This window comes from Crinia signifera, chromosome 2 (genome assembly GCF_055691185.1).
Source record: "Crinia signifera chromosome 2, ASM5569118v1, whole genome shotgun sequence".
NCBI lineage: Eukaryota > Metazoa > Chordata > Amphibia > Anura > Myobatrachidae > Crinia > Crinia signifera.
This window is the reverse complement of record NC_139218.1, coordinates 13,357,274-13,383,612: the sequence shown is the minus strand read 5'-3', so window position 1 is coordinate 13,383,612 and position 26,339 is coordinate 13,357,274. Positions and strand designations below refer to the sequence as shown.

At 48.4% G+C, this 26,339-nt stretch overlaps 1 protein-coding gene across 1 annotated transcript in view; it reads left to right on the top strand.

The window, feature by feature from the left end:
- Positions 1–26,339, top strand: part of ARHGAP31 (Rho GTPase activating protein 31) — a 133,540-nt gene that overhangs the window by 84,815 nt on the left and 22,386 nt on the right. Inside the window, exons 4-6 of the mRNA XM_083171570.1 lie at positions 10,768–10,850; positions 19,011–19,118; positions 21,204–21,388. Of these exons, the coding sequence (XP_083027696.1) occupies positions 10,768–10,850; positions 19,011–19,118; positions 21,204–21,388 (376 nt within the window). The remainder of the gene's footprint in view (positions 1–10,767; positions 10,851–19,010; positions 19,119–21,203; positions 21,389–26,339) is intronic.

Here is a 26,339-nt window from a genome sequence, read left to right as displayed (position 1 = left end):
GTGAGCGGGTGCGATCCGATGGCGACCCGCACCCGGCAGTATGGTCATTATTCAGATCCTGCCTGCAGCAGGTAGGATCTGAATAACGACCGACCGACCCGCGGGACCGCGCATCGGATCGGTATCGGTCCACACCAGGACAGAAAAGGGCCCAATCAGCACACAATCTACATCCAATTGGTCTGAATTGGATCTAGATTGATGGGATCGGGCCCTTGTCGTCCTGGTGTGTACCAGGCATTAATGTCGACCTATGTCGACATAGAAACCCTAAAAACATTAAAAACTCATGTCGACCTTTTGACCATGTCACCTTTTTGATGTCGACCTTTTGACCCTGTCGACCATATGACTGTCTATCATGAGTCACTCAGTCTATGATTTATACCGTAACCATGCTGCAGTACCGGGGGGGGGGCCGCCTGCTCGCTGCCGGTGTGATGTATCGGGTGTAATGCTGCAATACTGGGGAGGCCGCCTGCTCGCTGCCGGTGTGATGTATTGGTTGTAGTGCTGCAGTACCGGGGAGGCTGCCTGCTAGCTGCCGGTGCTGGTGTGATGTACCGGGTGTAATGCTGCAGTACCGGGGAGGCCGCCTGCTAGCTGCCGGTGTGATGTATTGGTTGTAGTGCTGCAGTACCGGGGAGGCTGCCTGCTAGCTGCCGGTGCTGGTGTGATGTACCGGGTGTAATGCTGCAGTACCGGGGAGGCCGCCTGCTAGCTGCCGGAGTTGGTGTGATGTACCGGGTGTAATGCTGCAGTACTGGGGAGGCCGCCTGCTAGCTGCCAGTGCTGGTGTGATGTACCGGGTGTAATGCTGCAGTACCGGGGAGGCCGCCTTCTAGCTGCCAGTGCTGGTGTGATGTACCGGGTGTAATGCTGCAGTACCGGGGAGGCCGCCTGCTAGCTGCCAGAGCTGGTGTGATGTACCGGGTGTAATGCTGCAGTACCGGGGAGGCCGCCTGCTAGCTGCCAGTGCCGGTGTGATGTACCGGGTGCAATGCTGCAGTACCGGGGAGGCTGCCTGCTAGCTGCCGATGTGATGTACCGGGTGTAATGCTGGAGTACCGGGGAGGCCGCCTGCTAGCTGCCGGTGCTGGTGTGATGTACCGGGTGTAATGCTGCAGTATCGGGGAGGCCGCCTGCTAGCTGCCGGTGCTGGTGTGATGTACCGGGTGTAATGCTGCAGTACCAGGGAGGCCGTCTGCTAGCTGCCGGTGAGGGTGTGATGTACCGGGTGTAATGCTGCAGTACCAGGGAGGCCGCCTGCTAGCTGCTGGTGTGATGTACTGGGTGTAATGCTGCAGTACCGGGGAGGCCGCCTGCTAGCTGCCGGTGCTGGTGTGATGTACCAGGTGTAATGCTGCAGTACCGGGGAGGCCGCCTGCTAGCTGCCAGTGCTGGTGTGATGTACCAGGTGTAATGCTGCAGTACCGGGGAGGCCGTCTGCTAGCTGCCGGTGCTGGTGTAATGCGGCGGTACCGGGGAGGCCACCTGCTAGCTGCCAGTGCAGGAGTGATGTACATGGTGTACAGCTGCAGTACCGGGGAGGCCACCTGCTAACTGCCGGTGCAGGATTGATGTGCCGAGTGTAATGCTGCAGTACCGGGGAGGCCGCCTGCTCTCTGCCGGTGCTGGTGCGATGTACTGAGTGTAATGCTGCAGTACCGGGGAGGCCGCCTGCTAGCTGCCGATGTGATGTACCTGGTGTAATGCTGCAGTACCGGGGAGGCCGCCTGCTAGCTGCCGGTGCTGGTGTGATGTACCGGGTGTAATGCTGCAGTACCCGGGAGGTCGCATGCTAGCTGCCGGTGAGGGTGTGATGTACCGGGTGTAATGCTGGAGTACCGGGGAGGCCCCCTGCTAGCTTCCGGTGCTGGTGTGATGTACTGGGTGTAATGCTCCAGTACCGGGGAGGCCGTCTGCTAGCTGCCGGTGCCGGTGTAATGCTGCAGTACCGGGGAGGCCGCCTGCTAGCTGCCGGTGCAGGTGTGATGTACCTGGTGTAATGCTGCAGTACCGGGGAGGCCGCCTGCTCTCTGCCGGTGCTGGTGCGATGTACCGAGTGTAATGCTGCAGTACCGGGGAGGTCGCCTGCTAGCTGCCGATGTGATGTACCTGGTGTACTGCTGCAGTACCGGGGAGGCCGCCTGCTAGCTGCCGGTGCCGGAGTAATGCTGCAGTACCGGGGAGGCCGCCTGCTAGCTGCCAGAGCTGTGTGATGTACCTGGTGTACTGCTGCAGTACCGGGGAGGCCGTCTGCTCGCTGCCGATGTGATGTACCTGGTGTAATGCTGCAGTACCGGGGAGGCCGCCTGCTAGCTGCCGGTGCCGGAGTAATGCTGCAGTACCGGGGAGGCCGCCTGCTCGCTGCCGATGTGATGTACCTGGTGTAATGCTGCAGTACCGGGGAGGCCGCCTGCTAGCTGCCGGTGAGGGTGTGATGTACCGGGTGTAATGCTGGCGTACCAGGGAGGCCGCCTGCTAGCTGCCGGTGCAGGAGTGATGTACCTGGTGTACTGCTGCAGTACCGGGGAGGCCGCCTGCTAGCTGCCGGTGCCGGAGTAATGCTGCAGTACCGGGGAGGCTCGCTGCCGGTGTAATGCTGTGACAGTATATGTATCTCCCCTTCATGCTCTCATCACACTGTGCAGGGAATCTGCTATTATCACCATGCCTCTGATTACATCACTTCTCCCAGTCTTTGTAGCTGTTCCAGCTGTTATCAGAGCGCTGCACCCAGCAAGCCCATTACTGCCATTACCTCTGATATCCAATCCATTACCGGGCAGAAACAGCGCCAGGTTCTGTCAGAATGTTCTACAGATAACAGAGGAGATGATCCATTGTCATATCTACAGAAGTATAACTGAATGATGTTTGTAGGCAACTACCAGGAACTCGGTTCCCGAAACTGTCCTGGGCCAGAACATACCTTCCATAAAATAAGTTTGCAGATAGCCACAGGATCCAACGACATCTCCACCAGGACTTAGAATCAGGGCTCCCCTCCATTACCCCCCCACCGAACGTACAGTGCAAGTGTAACAAATAATATTCAGGACTTTATGCTTGATATCTCTGATGGCGTGAAATAAATGATTGCGGCCGGAATGTGCCCGCCACACTGTGCATGGTGCACAGATTCCCCTGCGGATAATAAAGAAGCCTGTATCTCACTGTAATCCCCGGATAATGTATGCAGTGGGATTTGCCTCCATGTGTTTCATTGAATATTTACAAACCGAGTGAAGATAAACCCTTCTGGGTAAAAGAGGATTTTCCCTTTTGAGAAATTGCCATATTATCCTAGGAGCAAACAGTAACGTCGGGTCTGGTGGGATTCAGATAATCCCCGTCTTCCTCTCCTCTGTGATACAGACAGCTGCAGCGTCGGAGGGTTAGCTGAGGATAAATCCAGCTATATTATCTATATATATCTTCCTATGTGTTTACAGGTGCGTTTTACAGGTACAGTATCATTACAGGTGCGTTTTACAGGTACCATGACGGGTGTGTTTTACAGGTACCATGACGGGTGCATTTTAAAGGTACCATGACGGGTGCGTTTTACAGGTACCATGACAGGTGCGTTTTACAGGTACCATAACAAGAGCGTTTTACAGGTACCATGACGGGTGCATTTTACAGGTACCAAGACGGGTGCGTTTTACAGGTACCATGACGGGTGCATTTTACAGGTACCATGACAGGTGCGTTTTACAGGTACCATGACAGGTGCATTTTACGGGTACCATGATGGGTGCGTTTTACAGGTACCAAGACGGGTGCGTTTTACAGGTACCATGACGGGTGCGTTTTACAGATACCATGACTGGTGCATTTTACAGGTACCATAACAGGTTCGTTTTACAGGTACCATAACAGGTGCGTTTTACAGGTACCATAACAGGTGCGTTTTACAGGTACCATGACAGGTGCGTTTTACAGGTACCATGACAGGTGCGTTTTACAGGTACCATGACGGGTGCGTTTTACAGGTACCATGACGGGGGCGTTTTACAGGTACCAAGACGGGTGCGTTTTACAGGTACCATGACGGGTGCGTTTTACAGGTACCATGACGGGTGCATTTTACAGGTACCATGACGGGTGCATTTTACAGGTACCATAACGGGTGCGTTTTACAGGTACCAAGACGGGTGCGTTTTACAGGTACCAAGACGGGTGCGTTTTACAGGTACCAAGACGGGTGCGTTTTACAGGTACCAAGACGGGTGCGTTTTACAGGTACCAAGACGGGTGCGTTTTACAGGTACCATGACGGGTGCGTTTTACAGGTACCAAGACGGGTGCGTTTTACAGGTACCATGACAGGTGCGTTTTACAGGTACCATGCCGGGTGCGTTTTACAGGTACCATGATGGGTGCGTTTTACAGGTACCATGACAGGTGCATTTTTACAGGTGCGTTTTACAGGTACCATTACAGGTACCATGACAGGTGCGTTTTACAGGTACCATTACAGGTACCATAACAGGTGCGTTTTACAGGTGCCATGACAGATGCGTTTTACAGGTGCCATGACAGATGCGTTTTACAGGTGCCATGACAGATGCGTTTTACAGGTACAGTACCATTACTGGTGTGTTTTACAGGTACCATGACAGGTGCGTTTTACAGGTACCAAGACGGGTGCGTTTTACAGGTACCAAGACGGGTGCGTTTTACAGGTACCAAGACGGGTGCGTTTTACAGGTACCAAGACGGGTGCGTTTTACAGGTACCATGAAGGGTGCGTTTTACAGGTACCAAGACGGGTGCGTTTTACAGGTACCATGACAGGTGCGTTTTACAGGTACCATGCCGGGTGCGTTTTACAGGTACCAAGACGGGTGCGTTTTACAGGTACCAAGACGGGTGCGTTTTACAGGTACCAAGACGGGTGCGTTTTACAGGTACCATGACGGGTGCGTTTTACAGGTACCAAGACGGGTGCGTTTTACAGGTACCATGACAGGTGCGTTTTACAGGTACCATGCCGGGTGTGTTTTACAGGTACCATGATGGGTGCGTTTTACAGGTACCATGACAGGTGCATTTTTACAGGTGCGTTTTACAGGTACCATTACAGGTACCATGACAGGTGCGTTTTACAGGTACCATTACAGGTACCATAACAGGTGCGTTTTACAGGTGCCATGACAGATGCATTTTACAGGTGCCATGACAGATGCGTTTTACAGGTGCCATGACAGATGCGTTTTACAGGTACAGTACCATTACTGGTGTGTTTTACAGGTACCATGACAGGTGCGTTTTACAGGTACCAAGACGGGTGCGTTTTACAGGTACCAAGACGGGTGCGTTTTACAGGTACCAAGACGGGTGCGTTTTACAGGTACCAAGACGGGTGCGTTTTACAGGTACCATGACGGGTGCGTTCTACAGGTACCAAGACGGGTGCGTTTTACAGGTACCATGACAGGTGCGTTTTACAGGTACCATGCCGGGTGCGTTTTACAGGTACCATGATGGGTGCGTTTTACAGGTACCATGACAGGTGCATTTTTACAGGTGCGTTTTACAGGTACCATTACAGGTACCATGACAGGTGCGTTTTACAGGTACCATTACAGGTACCATAACAGGTGCGTTTTACAGGTGCCATGACAGATGCGTTTTACAGGTGCCATGACAGATGCGTTTTACAGGTGCCATGACAGATGCGTTTTACAGGTACAGTACCATTACTGGTGTGTTTTACAGGTACCATGACAGGTGCGTTTTACAGGTACCATGACAGGTGCGTTTTACAGGTACCATGACGGGGGCGTTTTACAGGTACTGTTCCTTGACAGGTGCGTTTTACAGTTGCACTTTTAAACATTTCAAAATATAAACTTTTGCCAAAGCTCATGCTGAAACCCGTAAGTGAATAGGTCCTTTCTGATGACATCTCATCACCGTTACAAGGAATCCTTTGATGCGTCAGAGGTGCTGAAATGCAAAGTGTTTTTTTTTAGTTTTCCCAAACACACTTAAAGGGGATGCAGTCAATATACCAACAGTCTAAATACCGACGGCCAGAATACTGACAAGCATTGGCAGGCAGTTAAAATACAGACACATTAAAAAGGCTGGCGTTTATTATGCCGACATGGTCAAAACACAGACACGGCCAAAATGCTGCCATTTAAAATATCAACATGGCCAAAAATTCGACATGGGTTTTTTTTGTGATTTTTTTTTTCTTTGAAATCGACTTGTTCTTACTTCAGGATCCAAGCGGGCATAGACCTAGAGATGATAACATGCCCAAAGCATTGTGAGGGGACGTCGCACTCTTATACGGTGCCCATGTCGACATGGACAAGCCAAAAAAAGGTGTCTTCAATGACATGTTAACGTTTTTAATGGGGTTCTTGTTAATACATGTTGCCATTTTTGAAACCAAGCCAAACCATGCCTCATAAATGCCCTAAATGGCTGGCATCCCGCATCTCCTGTGACCTCGTACCCTGTTGCATATACCCCTTTCGCTTCAAGACCATTACTGTTCATTGCTACAGTATATTCATATGATTCCGTTTGTTCTACCCGACCGGATGACATCTCCTCCACGCACAATCCACAGTGCGGCACGTGCAGCGTCTCATCTCTCCTGGACATCAGCTTGGTGTGACAGGGGTTAATATAATGCGATGTGGGTGAAGTACAGGGCAAGAGGCGGAGTTTGTGTAACCTCCGCAGTCCAAATCCTTCATCCGGCTGCTCAGGGTCCTTGTAGCTGAATTTGGAAGATAAACTTTTGTTTCTTGAAATAAAGCACAACTTCTTCCATTTGTATCCGGTTATAAGGCATGTTTCCCCTGGGCTGTACCACTCCACTGTCCTATCCATCAATATATTTACTTTACAGTCCCCCAGGCGCAGCCGTGTCCTTGAGAGGCCTGTGATTTCAATTCTGTGTAAGCTACTTTGCATTTTATCCCTCTGCTGAACAGCTGCTACTTTTTTCCCCCCTCTCTTGCCGATTCCAGGATGGGGAGCAAGGGAGTACTTGATGGATTTTATAAGGAAAAAAACCCTCTTAGGCCTTTATTGTGATTTTTTTTTTTTGCAAAATGACATAGGGATACAGCAGCACGTGATCACACAGTGTCTTATTCTCTACGCTGGTCAGGTGTGCAGTGATCCATGGCATCTGCTTCTACTACTTGGCAATGCTATTGAGATGTGACTGAGGGTAACAATTTACATAAGTAATCTTTAGTTAAACACAATTGATTTGGCGGATGCTATACTGGGGTAGAAATAAATAAATATAGTTAGGACCTACAAATTGCAGTCAATCCAGTGTTGACAATAAAATAGCATTGAATAAACCAAAAGACATACTTTAACCCCGGTTCCACCCTGTATTTTTCTCCCCCAAAATATATATATGTATGCATATGAGGGATGATTCTGGTTCGGTCGGTAAGCTGCAAAGCTCGCAGTTTAACGAGCGCCTGTGACGGCACTCTGCCAAATTGGAGTTCTATTTCAAAGGGGATGTTTCTATGGGCAACTAATCAGATACTACATACCTCCCAACTTCTGTCCGCATGAAATAGGGACCCGCGCGAGCGTCCGAAAAGGGGGCGGGGCGTATGCAAATGAGGGTGCGGCTTATGCTAATTAGCCGCGACCTCATTTTCATACGAGAATAGACGCTGTGCGCCTGCGCACAGCGTCTATTCTACTAGATTGGGGGTCTCCCAACTGTCACCCCCCCGCAGCGGGACAATGCCTGCCGCGGGTGGGACAGCGGGACAGGACCCGAAAATCGGGACTGTCCCTCTAAAATCGTGACAGTTGGGAGGTATGGATACTAGAAATAAGAAGTAGATTATGATTGGTTGCCCATAGCAACAATCCATATGATATAGAATTTCCATCTTAGTGGATTTCCCCCCTCTTACCCCAGACAAGTGTACTGCAGGTCACCCTGGCAGCTGTGCAGTCTCACCACTTTCTGTATGATCCTAGTCAGATGCTTTCTCAGTTGCTTTTTACTTGTAAATTCCATCATCAGCCGAATACAGCAATTAAACGACAAGGTAACATTCTTGTATAAGGATAACTCCGTACAGGCGTCTTGCAGCAAAACATCGGAAAATCGGTTTTGTTTCTTTCGAGGGGAGTCGTAAAGCATTTGCCTTTGCTTTTGTGCAGATAAAATCGTATTGCGTTTGAAGTCTGCTGAATAAAATCCCATATTCATATTATCTCAGTAACACAAAAAAAGCCCCATTATCTAACACATAATAGATGTATTCAGAAGCGTTCGCCATCCCCACCCACCCTGCTTATTGTAAACGTGTCATCTATGGAATATAGAATGTTCTGAGATCAATTCCAAAACCCAGCTATGTTTTTTGTGTATGGGGGGACTTGGGCTGTGCACCCTAATTTTAAATATGATGAGATGTTACTAGGCGATTTTGAGCTAAAAAAATCTCCCAGTGTGTATGGCCGGGCAATGAGACATGTGCCAAGTTCGACACATGGGAAGGTCAACATGGGCTTAGGTCAACGTCATTAGGTCGACACAAGCATTAGGTTGACATGGGCTAGGTCGACAGCCAAAAAGTCGACATGGGGGTTTTTCGCGGTTTTTTTTACCAGATTGTTGTCTTAGACACCGTATCGGTGCACCGCGTTCCCTCGCATGCTTCGGGTACGGTGCCTCGCTGTGCTCAGCACATTATTATTTTCTCCCACCACGCCCTAGTGGACGGTAGGACATGAAATCCCACCTTCGGCAAATGTCGGCTCAAGTGAAAGCCCCCATGTCGACCTTTTGACTGTCGACTTGTGACTGCCAATGTTTACCTAATGCTTGTGTCGACCTAATCACATGTCAACCTTCCCATGTGTCGACCGTGGCTCATGTTGACCTTCAGTGGTCGTCTCAATGCATGTCGTCCTTAGTGCTGTCGACCGTATCCCTGTTTAACAGAACAAGTGAACCATTTCCACAGTCTTCTCCTGAAAATCGCTGGGCATCACATCATTGTACACGGGCCCAGTGTGTTCCTACCTTGACAGTTTTATTTATAGAGGTAGAATTGGAATAGCTTGAGACGATGTTGTACAGTTTGGCTGTGGGACAAGACATGACAATACGCTGTAATAACAATAGCTCGGTAACTGCCAATATAAACTGACATTACGCTCAGCGCGTTTCCCAGGAACACGGGAAAATACCCTCTCTGCTAGAAATCTGAGCGGATGATCTAACGCTATGGGCCTCATTCACGTTGGCCAAGCAGCAAGCCCGTAAACTGCCGCTTCACAGTTAATGAAATCCTGCCACAGCCTTCCTCTCGGAACCTATTACATAACCAGGTGGAGTGTGGTAATATATTAGGGCGTGTGGCATTACCCCTGATTACCCCAGGTTGTAGCCTTTTCCATTTACATTGTCCAAGGAAAATAGTGAGGCAGTGCTGTGACCTGAGGGACTATTCCTGGAGAGCGCACAGTCCGCAGAGCGCAGCGTCAGACAATGCTGGGACCTGAGGGACTATTCCTGGAGAGCGTACAGTCCGCAGAGCGCGGCGTCAGGCAGTGCTGTGACCTGAGGGACTATTCCTGGAGAGCGCACAGTCCACAGAGCGCGGCGTCAGGCAGTGCTGTGACCTGAGGGACTATTCCTGGAGAGCGCACAGTCCGCAGAGCGCAGCGTCAGACAATGCTGTGACCTGAGGGACTATTCATGGAGAGCGCACAGTCCGCAGAGCGCGGCATCAGGCAGTGCTGTGACCTGAGGGACTATTCCTGGAGAGCGCACAGTCCGCAGAGCGCGGCGTCAGGCAGTGCTGTGACCTGAGGGACTATTCCTGGAGAGCGCACAGTCCGCAGAGCGCAGCGTCAGACAATGCTGGGACCTGAGGGACTATTCCTGGAGAGCGCACAGTCCGCAGAGCGCAGCGTCAGGCAGTGCTGTGACCTGAGGGACTATTCCTGGAGAGCGCACAGTCCGCAGAGCACGGCGTAAGACAGTGCTGGGACCTGAGGGACTATTCCTGGAGAGCGCACAGTCCGCAGAGCGCGGCGTCAGTCAGTGCTGTGACCTGAGGGACTATTCCTGGAGAGCGCACAGTCCGCAGAGCGCGGCGTCAGGCAGTGCTGTGACCTGAGGGACTATTCCTGGAGAGCGCACAGTCCGCAGAGCGCAGTGTCAGGCAGTGCTGTGACCTGAGGGACTATTCCTGGAGAGCGCACAGTCCGCAGAGCGCGGCGTCAGGCAGTGCTGTGACCTAAGGGACTATTCCTGGAGAGCGCACAGTCCGCAGAGCGTGGCGTCAGGCAGTGCTGGGACCTGAGGGACTATTCCTATAACAACTGTTATTTCATAGTTCCATTCAAAATAATCAGCCACCAATTCTCTGTTTAGGGGGGTAGGGGACCCCAATGTGCAGATATAGTTGGGGGGACTCCGCAACCTGTATACTTCACTCTGTGCTGTTAATGATATTTGTCTCTAGCCTGTAGAATGTTAGACCTTACTGCTACTGTGTGTGTGTCTGTGTGTATATATACTATATACTGTGTATATATACTACTTTTATTAGCTTTATGTGTGTGTGTGTGTGTGTGTGTGTGTGTGGACTGTGTTTGCTTTAATTAGCTATATATATATATATATATATATATATATATATATGTATATAATGACAATTAGGTTTATTTCGTTTTACGTCAATATTACGCCAAATTAGGGATTGATGAAATATATTTTTTTGTATCCCTCAGGACGCTGTATCATGCCTGACAGAGGGAGACCAATTATCCCAAATCCAGAATGTCATCGAGGAGCTGCCACAGTCTCACTACAGGTGAGGGAACGAGGGGCCTTTACTCTTCCAGGAAACATGAATGGTAGAGTGGAAGTGATGGATCCAGGAGTCTAGAGGTTGGGGAATGCGGAAGGTGGGAATGGAGGTTGGTGGAGGGAGGTAGTGGATGAGGGAAGCAGAGACAGGTGAATGTGGGATGTAGGAGAGAAGTTGAGGTAGGTGCATGATGGAGAGGTGGTGATTGGGCTAGGTGAGTGTTGAAGGGGTGAAGTTTGGGGTAGGTGGGTGATGGGAGTGGTGAAGGTAAGGGTGGGTGGATGATGGAGGGTGAAGTTTGTGGTACGTGAGTTCTGGGGGGTTAAAGGTTGGGGTAGGTTGGCTCTGGAGGGGTGAAGGTTGGGGAAGGTGGGTGCTGGAGAGGTGAAGGTTGTGGTAGGTGGGTGCTGGATGGGTGGAGATAGGCATAACTGGGTGACCATGGGAGGGATATTTAGGTAGGTGGTTGCTGGAGAAGTGGAGGTTGTAGTCATGGGTGCTGGAGGTGTAGAGGTTGTGGTGGTAGGTGTTGGAGGGGTGGAAGTTGTAGTGGTAGGTATTGGAGGGAGGGAGGTTGGGGTTGGTGGGTGCTGGAGGGGTGGAGGTGTGGAGATTGGGGTGGTAGGTGTTGGAGGGGTGGAGTTTGGGATGGTAGGTGTTGGAGGGATGGATGTTGTGGTGTTGGAGGGGTGGAAGTTGTAGTGGTAGGTATTGGAGGGAGGGAGGTCTGGGTTGGTGGGTGCTGGAGGGGTGGAGTTGTGGAGATTGGGGTGGTAGGTGTTGGAGGGGTGGAGATTGGGGTGGTAGGTGTTGGAGGGATGGTTGTTGTGGTGTTGGAGGGGCGGAAGTTGTGGTGGTAGGTGATGTGGGGATGGAGATTGTGGTATTGGAGGGGTGTAGGTTGTGGGGTTGGAGGGGTGGAGGTTGGGGTTGGTGGGTGCTGGAGGGGTGGAGGTGTGGAGATTGGGGTGGTAGGTGATGTGGGGATGGAGATTGTGGTATTGGAGGGGTGAAGGTTGTGGTGTTGGAGGGGTGGAGGTTGGGGTTGGTGGGTGCTGGAGGTGTGGAGATTAGGGTGGTAGGTGTTGGAGGGGTGGAGTTTGGGATGGTAGATGTTGGAGGGATGGATGTTGTGGTGTTGGAGGGGTGGAAGTTGTAGTGGTAGGTATTGGAGGGAGGGAGGTCTGGGTTGGTGGGTGCTGGAGGGGTGGAGGTGTGGAGATTGGGGTGGTAGGTGTTGGAGGGGTGGAGATTGGGGTGGTAGGTGTTGGAGGGATGGTTGTTGTGGTGTTGGAGGGGCGGAAGTTGTGGTGGTAGGTGATGTGGGGATGGAGATTGTGGTGTTGGAGGGGTGTAGGTTGTGGGGTTGGAGGGGTAGAGGTTGGGGTTGGTGGGTGCTGGAGGTGTGGAGATTGGGGTGGTAGGTGATGTGGGGATGGAGATTGTGGTATTGGAGGGGTGAAGGTTGTGGTGTTGGAGGGGTGGTGGTTGGGGTTGGTGGGTGCTGGAGGTGTGGAGATTGGGGTGTTGGAGGGGTGTTTGAGGGGTGAAGGCTGGGAAGGCAGGTGCTGGTTGAGTGAAGGTTAGGGGGGGGGGGGGGATAACCATCATTATAGTGAACCTGCAGCCCATGAGCTGATATACTTTCTAAATAACCATAGGTTAGCTGTGGACATCATTGCAGCCCAAGCAGAGAATGCAGAGTAGCCGGCCGTACACCACAATCCCCGATTCCTTTCATCCCAGCTGTGCAGCGATTCATGTTTGTTAGACTTGTAACATTGTGTCTGGCAGATTCCAGCAAACATCTGTGTCTCGTGGTCTGCAAACAAACAACGTAACCAAGTGTCTGAGTCACTCTGCGACGGTTAACTCCTTACACCTGTGCTGGCGGTCCCTGTGTACATTAGAGTGATACTTTGCCTTGTGCTGATGTAGCCCTTAAGTTTGGCAATCAGTGGGTCGGGGCCCTTTCCAATTTCTCCCCATGTTCCCAGTTGGAGTGTCACCAGATGCCAATAAGATGCCACAGAATAGTCTCTCTCTTTTCTTTCTGTATTGTCTGTATATTGTGTCCTGAATGTGCCGAATAAGGACAAGTCTCCCACGCCAGAGATGTCAGTGGATCTGGGACAGCTCCCAGTGACCGCCACAATCCATATGTCACACACATTTCATGAGTGGGAGACCTGCTAGTGGTTTCCGCTCCCAGCACAATACAGCCAGACGCCGGGGTTCTGCAGTATAAATGCTCCCACACAGAACATTACAGTAAAAATAACAATTATTACCTAGGCCGAGGAAGGACTCGGATCCTGTCACCATAGCAACACCAATAAGCAAAGGCTTATCTTTTCTGTAAAATATATTTAATCTTGGTGGCAAACTGCTGATGTGCCCACTCTTGCCACCAGCCGCCACCTGCGCGGCCAAAATCTCCCCCAAAGGACAATTTGTCAGTAAAGTTGTACTAAACAAAATGTAATTTGTTCTACAAATATAATTTTGGATATAAAGGTTTCAATATGGAGTATTGTGGATGCTCCAGGTATTTCATTCAGCTCCCTTGATTTTGCCAGTGGCATTGTATGCAAATGAGAGGGAGGAGCTTCAGAAGGCATCACAATAATGGACCTTATTCTGAGTTTTCGGTTGGGAATCACAGAAGCCCAACTTATTACATTATGCTGATGTGAGTCTCTGACCACTGCTGGCATCTATACCGGCCCTAAGCAGGGATCTGGAGTTCCATCAGAAGCAGCCTTCCCGCCACTGTACGTGCCACAAAACCATGTGCACTGCAGGGGGGCAGATGTAACAGGTGCAGAGAGAATTAGATTTGGGTGAGTTATTTTGTTTCTGTGCAGGGTAAATACTGACTGCTTTATTTTTACACTGCAACATAGATCTCACTTTGAAGTAAAAGCCCACCAAAATCTAATTCTCTCTGCACAAGTTACATCTGCCCCACCTGCAGTGCACATGGTTTTGTCCATCTAAGAAGGATTTTGTCAGAAAGAGTGAACTAGAATAAGGCCCTATGTTCCTTATACATTCTATCGATAATCGGCAGCTGAGCGAATTCTCAGCTGTGCGATCAGGTCTGAATGACCCCCTTATACAACCTCTGAGATACCTCTGCATCCTCCTGTGAAGAATTCGCAGCATTTTTCAGCTGTCCGGATAAATATTTATGTGCGTTTAGAATCCGCTCCGGATCCAGAACCCATCGGCACGAGACTGTCATGGGGAAAGTGGTCTTGCACGGCTCAGCTTATATCCCTGTTTAGCAGAATGGTGATTTATATACAACAAGTGCCGTGATACGAGCTTTCCTATTGGCTGGGCCTGTAAGCGTCCGCAGGCCTGCTCATGAGAATATTGTGTATTTATGGCTTGGAATAAAATCCTTACATGGTTACAGTCAGCTGACGTGAGTCTCTGAGCTGCCGGGTGGAATGTAACAGGGGTGTCAGGATACAGGGCGTCTGTCACACTAGGAAAGTGTACTCTTGCCATCACTGGGCCTTAATCAGCTTTGTTAGCAGCAAAGCCATGCACTGCAGGTGGGGCAGATGTAACATGCGCAGAGAGAGTTAGATTTGGGTGGGGGGGTGTTAAAACTGAAATCTAAATTTCAGTGTAGGAATAAAGCAGCCAGTATTTACCCTGCACAGAAAAAATATAACTCACCCAAAGAGTGTATGTAGTCCCAGCAATCTGAATGAGTGTATTCCCAGGGATGTGAGTGTATGTAGTCCCGGCAATGTGAATGAGTGTATTCCCGGGGATGAGAGTGTATGTAGTCCCAGGGATGTGAGTGTATGTAGTCCCGGGGATGTGAGTGCATGTAGTCCCGGCAATGTGATTGAGTGTATTCCCGGGGATGTGAGTGTATGTAGTCCCGGCAGTGTGAATGAGTGTATTCCTGGGGATGTGAGTGTATGTAGTCCCGGGGATGTGAGTGTATGTAGTCCCGGGGATGTGAATGAGTGTATTCCTGGGGATGTGAGTGTATGTAGTCCCAGTGATGTGAGTGTATGTAGTCCCGGCAATTTGAGTGTATGTAGTGCCAGTGATGTGAGTGTATGCAGTGTCGGCAATGTGAGTGTATGTGGTGTCAGCGATGTGTGTGTATGTAGTGTCAGCAATGTGAGTGTATATAGTCCCGTCGATGTGAGTGTATGTAGTCCAGGTGATGTGAGTGTATTTAGTGTCTGCACTGTGAGTGTATGTAGTCTCAGCACTGTGAGTGTATGTAGTCTCAGCACTGTGAGTGTATGTAGTCCCGGCGATGTGAGTGTATGTAGTCCTGGCGATGTGAGTGCATGTAGTGTCAGCGATGTGAGTGTATGTAGTGTCAGCAATGTGAGTGTATGTAGTGTCAGCAATGTGAGTGTATGTAGTCCAGGTGATGTGAGTGTATTTAGTGTCTGCACTGTGAGTGTATGTAGTCTCAGCACTGTGAGTGTATGAAGTGTCAGCAATGTGAGTGTATGTAGTCCAGGTGATGTGAGTGTATTTAGTGTCTGCACTGTGAGTGTATGTAGTCTCAGCACTGTGAGTGTATGTAGTCCCGGCGATGTGAGTGTATGTAGTCCAGGCGATGTGAGTGTATGTAGTGTCAGCGATGTGAGTGTATGTAGTCCCGGCGATGTGAGTGTATGTAGTGTCAGCGATGTGAGTGTATGTAGTCCCGGCGATGTGAGTGTATGTAGTGTCAGCGATGTGAGTGTATGTAATGTCAGCGCTGTGAGTGTATGTGTTGGCGCTATGAGTGTATGTAATCTCAGCAATGTGAGTGTATGTATTGTTGGCGATGTGAATGTATGTAATGTCAGCGAACTGAGTGTATGTAGTGTCAGCAATGTGAGTGTATGTAGTGTCAGCGATGTGAGTGAATGTAGTCCCGGCGATGTGAGTGAATGTAGTCCCGGCGATGTGAGTGTATTTAGTCTCAGCGCTGTGAGTGTATGTGTTGTTGGCGCTATGAGTGTATGTAATCTCAGCAATGTGAGTGTATGTATTGTTGGCGATGTGAATGTATGTAATGTCAGCGAACTGAGTGTATGTAGTGTCAGCGATGTGAGTGTATGTAGTGTCAGCGATGTGAGTGTATGTAGTGTCAGCGATGTGTGTGTATGTAGTGTCAGCGATGTGTGTGTATGTAGTGTCAGCGATGTGAGTGTATGCAGTGTCAGCGATGTGAGTGAATGTAGTGTCAGCGATGTGCGTGTATGTAGTGTCAGCGATGTGAGTGTATGTAGTGTCAGCGATGTGCGTGTATGTAGTGTCAGCGATGTGAGTGTATGTAGTGTCAGCGATGTGAGTGTATGTAGTGTCAGCGATGTGAGTGTATGTAGTGTCAGCGATGTGCGTGTATGTAGTGTCAGCGATGTGCGTGTATGTAGTGTTAGCGCTGTGAGTGTATGTAGTGTCAGCGATGTGCGTGTATGTAGTGTCAGCGATGTGAGTGTATGTAGTGTCAGCGATGTGAGTGTATCTAGTGTCAGCGATGTGCGTGTATGTGGTGTCAGCGATGTGAGTGTATGTGGTGTCAGCGAAGTGAGTGTATGTAGTGTCAGCGAAGTGAGTGTATGTAGTGTCAGCGATGTGAGTGTATGTAGTGTCAGCGATGTGAGTGTATCTAGTGTCAGCGATGTGCGTGTATGTAGTGTCAGCGATGTGAGTGTATCTAGTGTCAGCGATGTGAGTGTATGTAGAGTCAGCGATGTGAGTGTATGTAGTGTCAGAGATGTGCGTGTATGTAGTGTCAGCGATGTGAGTGTATGTAGTGTCAGCGATGTGAGTGTATGTAGTGTCAGCGATGTGAGTGAATGTAGTCCCGGTGATGTGAGTGTATGTAGTGTCAGCGATGTGCGTGTATGTAGTGTCAGCGATGTGCGTGTATGTAGTGTCAGCGATGTGAGTGTATGTAGTGTCAGCGATGTGAATGTATGTAGTGTCAGCGATGTGAGTGAATGTAGTCCCGGCGATGTGAGTGAATGTAGTCCCGGCGATGTGAGTGAATGTAGTCCCGGCGATGTGAGTGTATGTAGTGTCAGCGATGTGAGTGTATGTAGTGTCAGCGATGTGAGTGTATGTAGTGTCAGCGATGTGAGTGTATGTAGTGTCAGCGATGTGAGTGTATGTAGTGTCAGCGATGTGAGTGTATGTAGTGTCAGCGATGTGCGTGTATGTAGTGTCAGCGATGTGAGTGTATGTAGTGTCAGCGATGTGAGTGTATGTAGTGTCAGCGATGTGAGTGTATGTAGTGTCAGCGATGTGAGTGTATGTAGTGTCAGCGATGTGAGTGTATGTAGTGTCAGCGATGTGAGTGTATGTAGTGTCAGCGATGTGAGTGTATGTAGTGTCAGCGATGTGAGTGTATGTGGTGTCAGCGATGTGCGTGTATGTAGTGTTAGCGCTGTGAGTGTATGTAGTGTCAGCGATGTGCGTGTATGTAGTGTCAGTGATGTGAGTGTATGTAGTGTCAGCGATGTGAGTGTATCTAGTGTCAGCGATGTGCGTGTATGTGGTGTCAGCGATGTGAGTGTATGTAGTGTCAGCGATGTGAGTGTATCTAGTGTCAGCGATGTGCGTGTATGTGGTGTCAGCGATGTGAGTGTATGTAGTGTCAGTGATGTGAGTGTATGTAGTGTCAGCGATGTGAGTGTATCTAGTGTCAGTGATGTGCGTGTATGTGGTGTCAGCGATGTGAGTGTATGTGGTGTCAGCGATGTGAGTGTATGTAGAGTCAGCGATGTGAGTGTATGTAGTGTCAGCGATGTGAGTGTATGTAGAGTCAGCGATGTGAGTGTATGTAGTGTCAGAGATGTGCGTGTATGTAGTGTCAGCGATGTGAGTGTATGTAGTGTCAGCGATGTGAGTGTATGTAGTGTCAGCGATGTGAGTGAATGTAGTCCCGGTGATGTGAGTGTATGTAGTGTCAGCGATGTGAGTGTATGTAGTGTCAGCGATGTGAGTGTATGTAGTGTCAGCAATGTGAGTGTATGTAGTGTCAGCAATGTGAGTGTATGTAGTGTCAGCGATGTGAGTGTATGTAGTCCCGGCGATGTGAGTGTATGTGGTGTCAGCGATGTGCGTGTATGTAGTGTTAGCGCTGTGAGTGTATGTAGTGTCAGCGATGTGCGTGTATGTAGTGTCAGTGATGTGAGTGTATGTAGTGTCAGCGATGTGAGTGTATCTAGTGTCAGCGATGTGCGTGTATGTGGTGTCAGCGATGTGAGTGTATGTGGTGTCAGCGATGTGAGTGTATGTAGAGTCAGCGATGTGAGTGTATGTAGTGTCAGCGATGTGAGTGTATGTAGTGTCAGCGATGTGAGTGTATCTAGTGTCAGCGATGTGCGTGTATGTAGTGTCAGCGATGTGAGTGTATGTAGTGTCAGCGATGTGAGTGTATGTAGAGTCAGCGATGTGAGTGTATGTAGTGTCAGAGATGTGCGTGTATGTAGTGTCAGCGATGTGAGTGTATGTAGTGTCAGCGATGTGAGTGTATGTAGTGTCAGCGATGTGAGTGAATGTAGTCCCGGTGATGTGAGTGTATGTAGTGTCAGCGATGTGCGTGTATGTAGTGTCAGCGATGTGAGTGTATGTAGTGTCAGCGATGTGAGTGAATGTAGTCCCGGCGATGTGAGTGAATGTAGTCCCGGCGATGTGAGTGAATGTAGTCCCGGCGATGTGAGTGAATGTAGTCCCGGCGATGTGAGTGTATGTAGTGTCAGCGATGTGAGTGTATGTAGTGTCAGCGATGTGAGTGAATGTAGTGTCAGCGATGTGAGTGTATGTAGTGTCAGCGATGTGAGTGTATGTAATGTCAGCGATGTGAGTGTATGTAGTGTCAGCGATGTGAGTGTATGTAGTGTCAGCGATGTGAGTGTATGTAGTGTCAGCGATGTGAGTGTATGTAGTGTCAGCGATGTGAGTGTATGTAGTGTCAGCGATGTGAGTGTATGTAGTATCAGCGATGTGAGTGTATGTAGTCCCGGCGATGTGAGTGTATGTAGTGTCAGCGATGTGCGTGTATGTAGTGTCAGCGATGTGAGTGTATGTAGTCCCGGCAATGTGAGTGTATGTGGTGTCTGCGCTATGAGTGTATGTGTTGCACTTTGTTCTAATTGTCTCTCTTATCCCCCGTTTTAGGACGCTGGAATACCTCAGCCGACACCTGACACACATCGCCTCCTTCAGCTCCACCACAAACATGCACATCCGGAACCTGGCCCTGGTCTGGGCCCCGAATCTGCTCCGGTATACAGCACTATATGAACCATTAAACGCTCCCATCTGAAGTTTCACAATTTACTAACAGGTTTATTTCTAAATGATTCAAACCAAGAAACAAATCAGCAATTAGCGTAGACCTAGTGCAAGCTAGGCCAAGTACTGTAAATGTCTCAGTACATACTGTTGCTATGGGTTACCGCATGTATGTAATGTTAGAAAATGAGTTCCAAAGTTCCAAACAATTCTGTTAGTGGAATGTTTTATATGAGAAACGTTACACTTTGTGCCACGCCTGATATTTACATAGGGGCTTATTTACATGTATGTATTCTACACATTTATATAGGACAAAGATTGTAGCTGTTTGCTAGGCTGAATCAGGCCCTTAGACCCCACAACAGCGTGTACACAATATGATATTTCTCATATACACAAGAGTGAATACTGTTATGACAGGTAATAATGTATTCTAATGTGACATTATTGTATATAGCTAATTATAAATGAAATAATTCCTTCTATAAACCCAATGGTAATATACGTACCTGTATTAGTATGACCTGCAGCAGGGCTGGCCAAAAAGGTCCTCGAGATCTACCAACGGTCCACGTTTCCCAGACCACCTAACTGGTGCACAGGTGCAGTCATTACTAACTGTCACGTTTCCCAGACCGGAAAAAAATATTGGAATATAGATAAAGGTGCGCAATGGATACTTATAACTTTGTGCCAATGTTCTTTTGGTGAAGTGTGGTCTCTCTCAAAGTTATTGGTGTCCAATCATGGTGAAGAAACTCAAGTGATGTTCATCAAATATGAAAAAAATATAATAAACAACAATAAATTAAATTTGTTGTGAGTGTCTTATAGTATAGTCGACTATACAATAAGTCATTACTAACTGTCCCGTTTCCCAGATCACCTAGCTGGTGCACAGCTGTAGTCAATACTAACTGTCACATTCCTCAGATCACCTAGCTGGTGCACAGCTGTAGTCATTACTAACTGTCACATTCCCCAGATCACCTAGCTGGTGCACAGCTGTAGTCATTACTAACTGTCACATTCCTCAGATCACCTAGCTGGTGCACAGCTGTAGTCATTACTAACTGTCACATTTCCCAGATCACCTAGCTGGTGCATAAGTGTAGTCATTACTAACTGTCACATTTCCAAACCACCTAGCTGGTGCACAGCTGTAGTCATTACTAACTGTCACCTTCCCCAGATCACCTAGCTGGTGCACAGCTGTAGTCATTACTAACTGTCACATTTCCCAGATCACCTAGGTGGTGCACAGCTGTAGTCATTACTAACTGTCACATTTCCCAGACCACCTAGCTGTTGCATAAGTGTAGTCATTACTAACTGTCACATTTCCAAACCACCTAGCTGGTGCACAGCTGTAGTCATTACTAACTGTCACATTCCCCAGATCACCTAGCTGGTGCACAGCTGTAGTCATTACTAACTGTCACATTCCCCAGATCATCTAGCTGATGTACAGCTGTAGTCATTACTAACTGTCACATTCCCCAGATCACCTAGCTGGTGCACAACTGTAGTCATTACTAACTGTCACATTTCCCAGACCACCTAGCTGGTGCATAAGTGTAGTCATTACTAACTGTCACATTTCCAAACCACCTAGCTGGTGCACAGCTGTAGTCATTACTAACTGTCACATTCCCCAGATCACCTAGCTGGTGCACAGCTGTAGTCATTACTAACTGTCACATTCCCCAGATCATCTAGCTGATGTACAGCTGTAGTCATTACTAACTGTCACATTCCCCAGATCACCTAGCTGGTGCACAGCTGTAGTCATTATTAACTGTCACATCTCCCAGACCACCTAGCTGGTGCACAGGTGTAGTCATTACTAACTGTCACAATGTCAAACCTGCTGCATTCATTCCTACTATAGATCCATGGGCTGCCTGATATACATGGACTGTTGGTAGATCTGGAGGGCCGGTTTGGACACCCCTGACCTACACTGTATTCAGGCATCTTACTAAACATTGCTAGTGAAATAATCTGAAGACAGACTATATACAGTGCATACAGTTCCGCAGCAATGGGGTCACAGCAGATTTCCAATTCCAGGTCCAAGGAGATTGAGGATGCCGGGTGTAATGGAGACGCGGCTTTCCTGGAAGTGCGGGTCCAGCAGGTGGTCATTGAGTTTATCCTCAACCATGTGGAAGAGATCTTCAATAAAAGCCCGACATCCCCAACCAGGCAGAGGGACAACGTCGACTTCTTCCTGGCCACCAAGGCGCCACCTACAGGTAACAGGACAGCTGGCCGCCATCTTTACTCATGGTGTGTGCCCCTAAAATTACATCCACAATGGTAAAACTGTATACGACCCATGTAACGCGTCTCTTACTACTGCATGTGTGTGATATTTCTCCATGTTAGATGATATATAATAGCTTGGGGGATGGCAGATCATGTCATCCCTATGTCCCATCTTCCTGCAGTCATATCATGTCATCCCTATGTCCCATCCTCCTACAGTCATATCACGTCATCCCTATGTCCCATCTTCCTGCAGTCATATAACGCCATCCCTATGTCCCATCTTCCTGCAGTCATATCACCTGATCCCTATGTCCCATCTCCCTACAGTCATATCATGTCATCCCTATGTCCCATCTTCCTGCAGTCATATAACGCCATCCCTATGTCCCATCTTCCTGCAGTCATATCACCTCATCCCTATGTCCCATCTCCCTACAGTCATATCATGTCATCCCTATGTCCCATCTTCCTACAGTCATATCATGTCATCCCTATGTCCCATCTTCCTGCAGTCATATCATGTCATCCCTATGTCCCATCTTCCTGCAGTCCTATCATGTCATCCCTATGTCCTATCTTCCTACAGTCCTATCACGTCATCCCTATGTCCCATCTTCCTACAGTCATATCATGTCATCCCTATGTCCCATCTTCCTACAGTCATATCATGTCATCCCTATGTCCCATCTTCCTACAGTCATATCACGTCATCCCTATGTCCCATCTTCCTACAGTCATATCACGTCATCCCTATGTCCCATCTTCCTACAGTCATATCATGTCATCCCTATGTCCCATCCTCCTACAGTCATATCATGTCATCCCTATGTCCCATCCTCCTACAGTCATATCATGTCATCCCTATGTCCCATCTTCCTACAGTCATATCATGTCATCCCTATGTCCCATCTTCCTACAGTCATATCATGTCATCCCTATGTCCCATCTTCCTGCAGTCATATAACGCCATCCCTATGTCCCATCTTCCTGCAGTCATATCACCTCATCCCTATGTCCCATCTCCCTACAGTCATATCATGTCATCCCTATGTCCCATCTTCCTACAGTCATATCATGTCATCCCTATGTCCCATCTTCCTGCAGTCATATCATGTCATCCCTATGTCCCATCTTCCTGCAGTCCTATCATGTCATCCCTATGTCCTATCTTCCTACAGTCCTATCACGTCATCCCTATGTCCCATCTTCCTACAGTCATATCATGTCATCCCTATGTCCCATCTTCCTACAGTCATATCATGTCATCCCTATGTCCCATCTTCCTACAGTCATATCACGTCATCCCTATGTCCCATCTTCCTACAGTCATATCACGTCATCCCTATGTCCCATCTTCCTACAGTCATATCATGTCATCCCTATGTCCCATCTTCCTACAGTCATATCATGTCATCCCTATGTCCCATCTTCCTACAGTCATATCATGTCATCCCTATGTCCCATCTTCCTACAGTCATATCACGTCATCCCTATGTCCCATCTTCCTACAGTCCTATCATGTCATCCCTATGTCCCATCTTCCTACAGTCATATCACGTCATCCCTATGTCCTATCTTCCTACAGTCATATCACGTCATCCCTATGTCCCATCTTCCTACAGTCATATCATGTCATCCCTATGTCCCATCTCCCTACAGTCATATCATGTCATCCCTATGTCCCATCTCCCTACAGTCATATCATGTCATCCCTATGTCCTATCTTCCTACAGTCATATCATGTCATCCCTATGTCCTATCTTCCTGCAGTCATATCACGTCATCCCTATGTCCCATCTTCCTGCAGTCATATCATGTCATCCCTATGTCCCATCTTCCTACAGTCATATCATGTCATCCCTATGTCCTATCTTCCTACAGTCCTATCATGTCATCCCTATGTCCCATGTTCCTACAGTCATATCATCTCATCCCTATGTCCCATGTTCCTACAGTCATATCATCTCATCCCTATGTCCCATCCTCCTACAGTCATATCACGTCATCCCTATGTCCCATCTTCCTACAGTCATATCACGTCATCCCTATGTCCCATCTTCCTGCAGTCATATCATGTAATCCCTATGTCCTATCTTCCTGCAGTCATATCACGTCATCCCTATGTCCCATCTTCCTACAGTCATATCACCTCATCCCTATGTCCCATCCTCCTACAGTCATATCATGTCATCCCTATGTCCCATCTTCCTGCAGTCATATCATGTCATCCCTATGTCCCATCTTCCTACAGTCATATCACGTCATCCCTATGTCCCATCTTCCTGCAGTCATATCATGTAATCCCTATGTCCTATCTTCCTGCAGTCATATCATGTCATCCCTATGTCCCATCTTCCTACAGTCATATCACGTCATCCCTATGTCCCATCTTCCTGCAGTCATATCATGTAATCCCTATGTCCTATCTTCCTGCAGTCATATCACGTCATCCCTATGTCCTATCTTCCTACAGTCATATCATGTCTTCCCTATGTCCCATCTTCCTACAGTCATATCACGTCACCCCTATGTCCCATCTCCCTACAGTCATATCATGTCATCCCTATGTCCCATCTTCCTACAGTCATATCACGTCACCCCTATGTCCCATCTCCCTACAGTCATATCATGTCATCCCTATGTCCCATCTCCCTACAGTCATATCATGTCATCCCTATGTCCTATCTTCCTACAGTCCTATCATGTCACCCCTATGTCCCATCTTCCTACAGTCATATCACGTCATCCCTATGTCCCATCTTCCTGCAGTCATATCATGTAATCCCTATGTCCTATCTTCCTGCAGTCATATCACGTCATCCCTATGTCCCATCTTCCTACAGTCATATCATGTCTTCCCTATGTCCTATCTTCCTACAGTCATATCATGTCTTCCCTATGTCCCATCTTCCTACAGTCATATCATGTCTTCCCTATGTCCCATCTCCCTACAGTCATATCATGTCATCCCTATGTCCCATCTTCCTACAGTCATATCATGTCATCCCTATGTCCTATCTTCCTGCAGTCATATCATGTCATCCCTATGTCCTATCTTCCTGCAGTCATATCACGTCATCCCTATGTCCCATCTTCCTACAGTCATATCATGTCTTCCCTATGTCCTATCTTCCTACAGTCATATCATGTCTTCCCTATGTCCCATCTTCCTACAGTCATATCACGTCACCCCTATGTCCCATCTCCCTACAGTCATATCATGTCATCCCTATGTCCTATCTCCCTACAGTCATATCATGTCTTCCCTATGTCCCATCTTCCTGCAGTCATATCATGTCATCCCTATGTCCTATCTCCCTACAGTCATATCATGTCATCCCTATGTCCCATCTTCCTACAGTCATATCATGTCTTCCCTATGTCCCATCTTCCTACAGTCATATCACGTCACCCCTATGTCCCATCTCCCTACAGTCATATCATGTCATCCCTATGTCCCATCTCCCTACAGTCATATCATGTCATCCCTATGTCCCATCTCCCTACAGTCATATCATGTCATCCCTATGTCCCATCTTCCTACAGTCATATCATGTCATCCCTATGTCCCATCTTCCTACAGTCATATCATGTCACCCCTATGTCCCATCTCCCTACAGTCATATCATGTCATCCCTATGTCCTATCTTCCTACAGTCCTATCACGTCATCCCTATGTCCCATCTCCCTACAGTCATATCATGTCATCCCTATGTCCCATCTTCCTACAGTCATATCATGTCATCCCTATGTCCCATCTTCCTACAGTCATATCATGTCTTCCCTATGTCCCATCTTCCTACAGTCATATCATGTCATCCCTATGTCCCATCTTCCTACAGTCATATCACGTCATCCCTATGTCCCATCTTCCTACAGTCATATCACGTCATCCCTATGTCCCATCTTCCTGCAGTCATATCATCTCATCCCTATGTCCCATCTTCCTACAGTCATATCATGTCATCCCTATGTCCCATCTCCCTACAGTCATATCATGTCATCCCTATGTCCCATCTTCCTACAGTCATATCATGTCACCCCTATGTCCCATCTCCCTACAGTCATATCACGTCATCCCTATGTCCCATCTTCCTACAGTCATATCATGTCACCCCTATGTCCTATCTTCCTACAGTCATATCATGTCATCCCTATGTCCCATCCTCCTGCAGTCATATCATCTCATCCCTATGTCCCATCTTCCTACAGTCATATCATGTCATCCCTATGTCCCATCTCCCTACAGTCATATCACGTCATCCCTATGTCCTATCTTCCTACAGTCATATCATGTCATCCCTATGTCCCATCCTCCTGCAGTCATATCATCTCATCCCTATGTCCCATCTTCCTACAGTCATATAACGTCATCCCTATGTCCCATCTTCCTACAGTCATATCACGTCATCCCTATGTCCCATCTTCCTACAGTCATATCATGTCATCCCTATGTCCCATCTTCCTACAGTCATATCACGCCATCCCTATGTCCCATCTTCCTACAGTCCTATCATGTCACCCCTATGTCCCATCTTCCTACAGTCCTATCACGTCATCCCTATGTCCCATCTTCCTGCAGTCATATCACGTCATCCCTATGTCCCATCCTCCTACAGTCATATCATGTCATCCCTATGTCCTATCTTCCTGCAGTCATATCATGTCATCCCTATGTCCCATCTCCCTACAGTCATATCACGTCATCCCTATGTCCCATCCTCCTACAGTCCTATCACGTCATCCCTATGTCCCATCCTCCTACAGTCATATCATCTCATCCCTATGTCCCATCTTCCTGCAGTCATATCACGTCATCCCTATGTCCCATCTTCCTGCAGTCCTATCGTGTCATCCCTATGTCCCATCTTCCTGCAGTCCTATCGTGTCATCCCTATGTCCCATCTTCCTACAGTCATATCATGTCATCCCTAT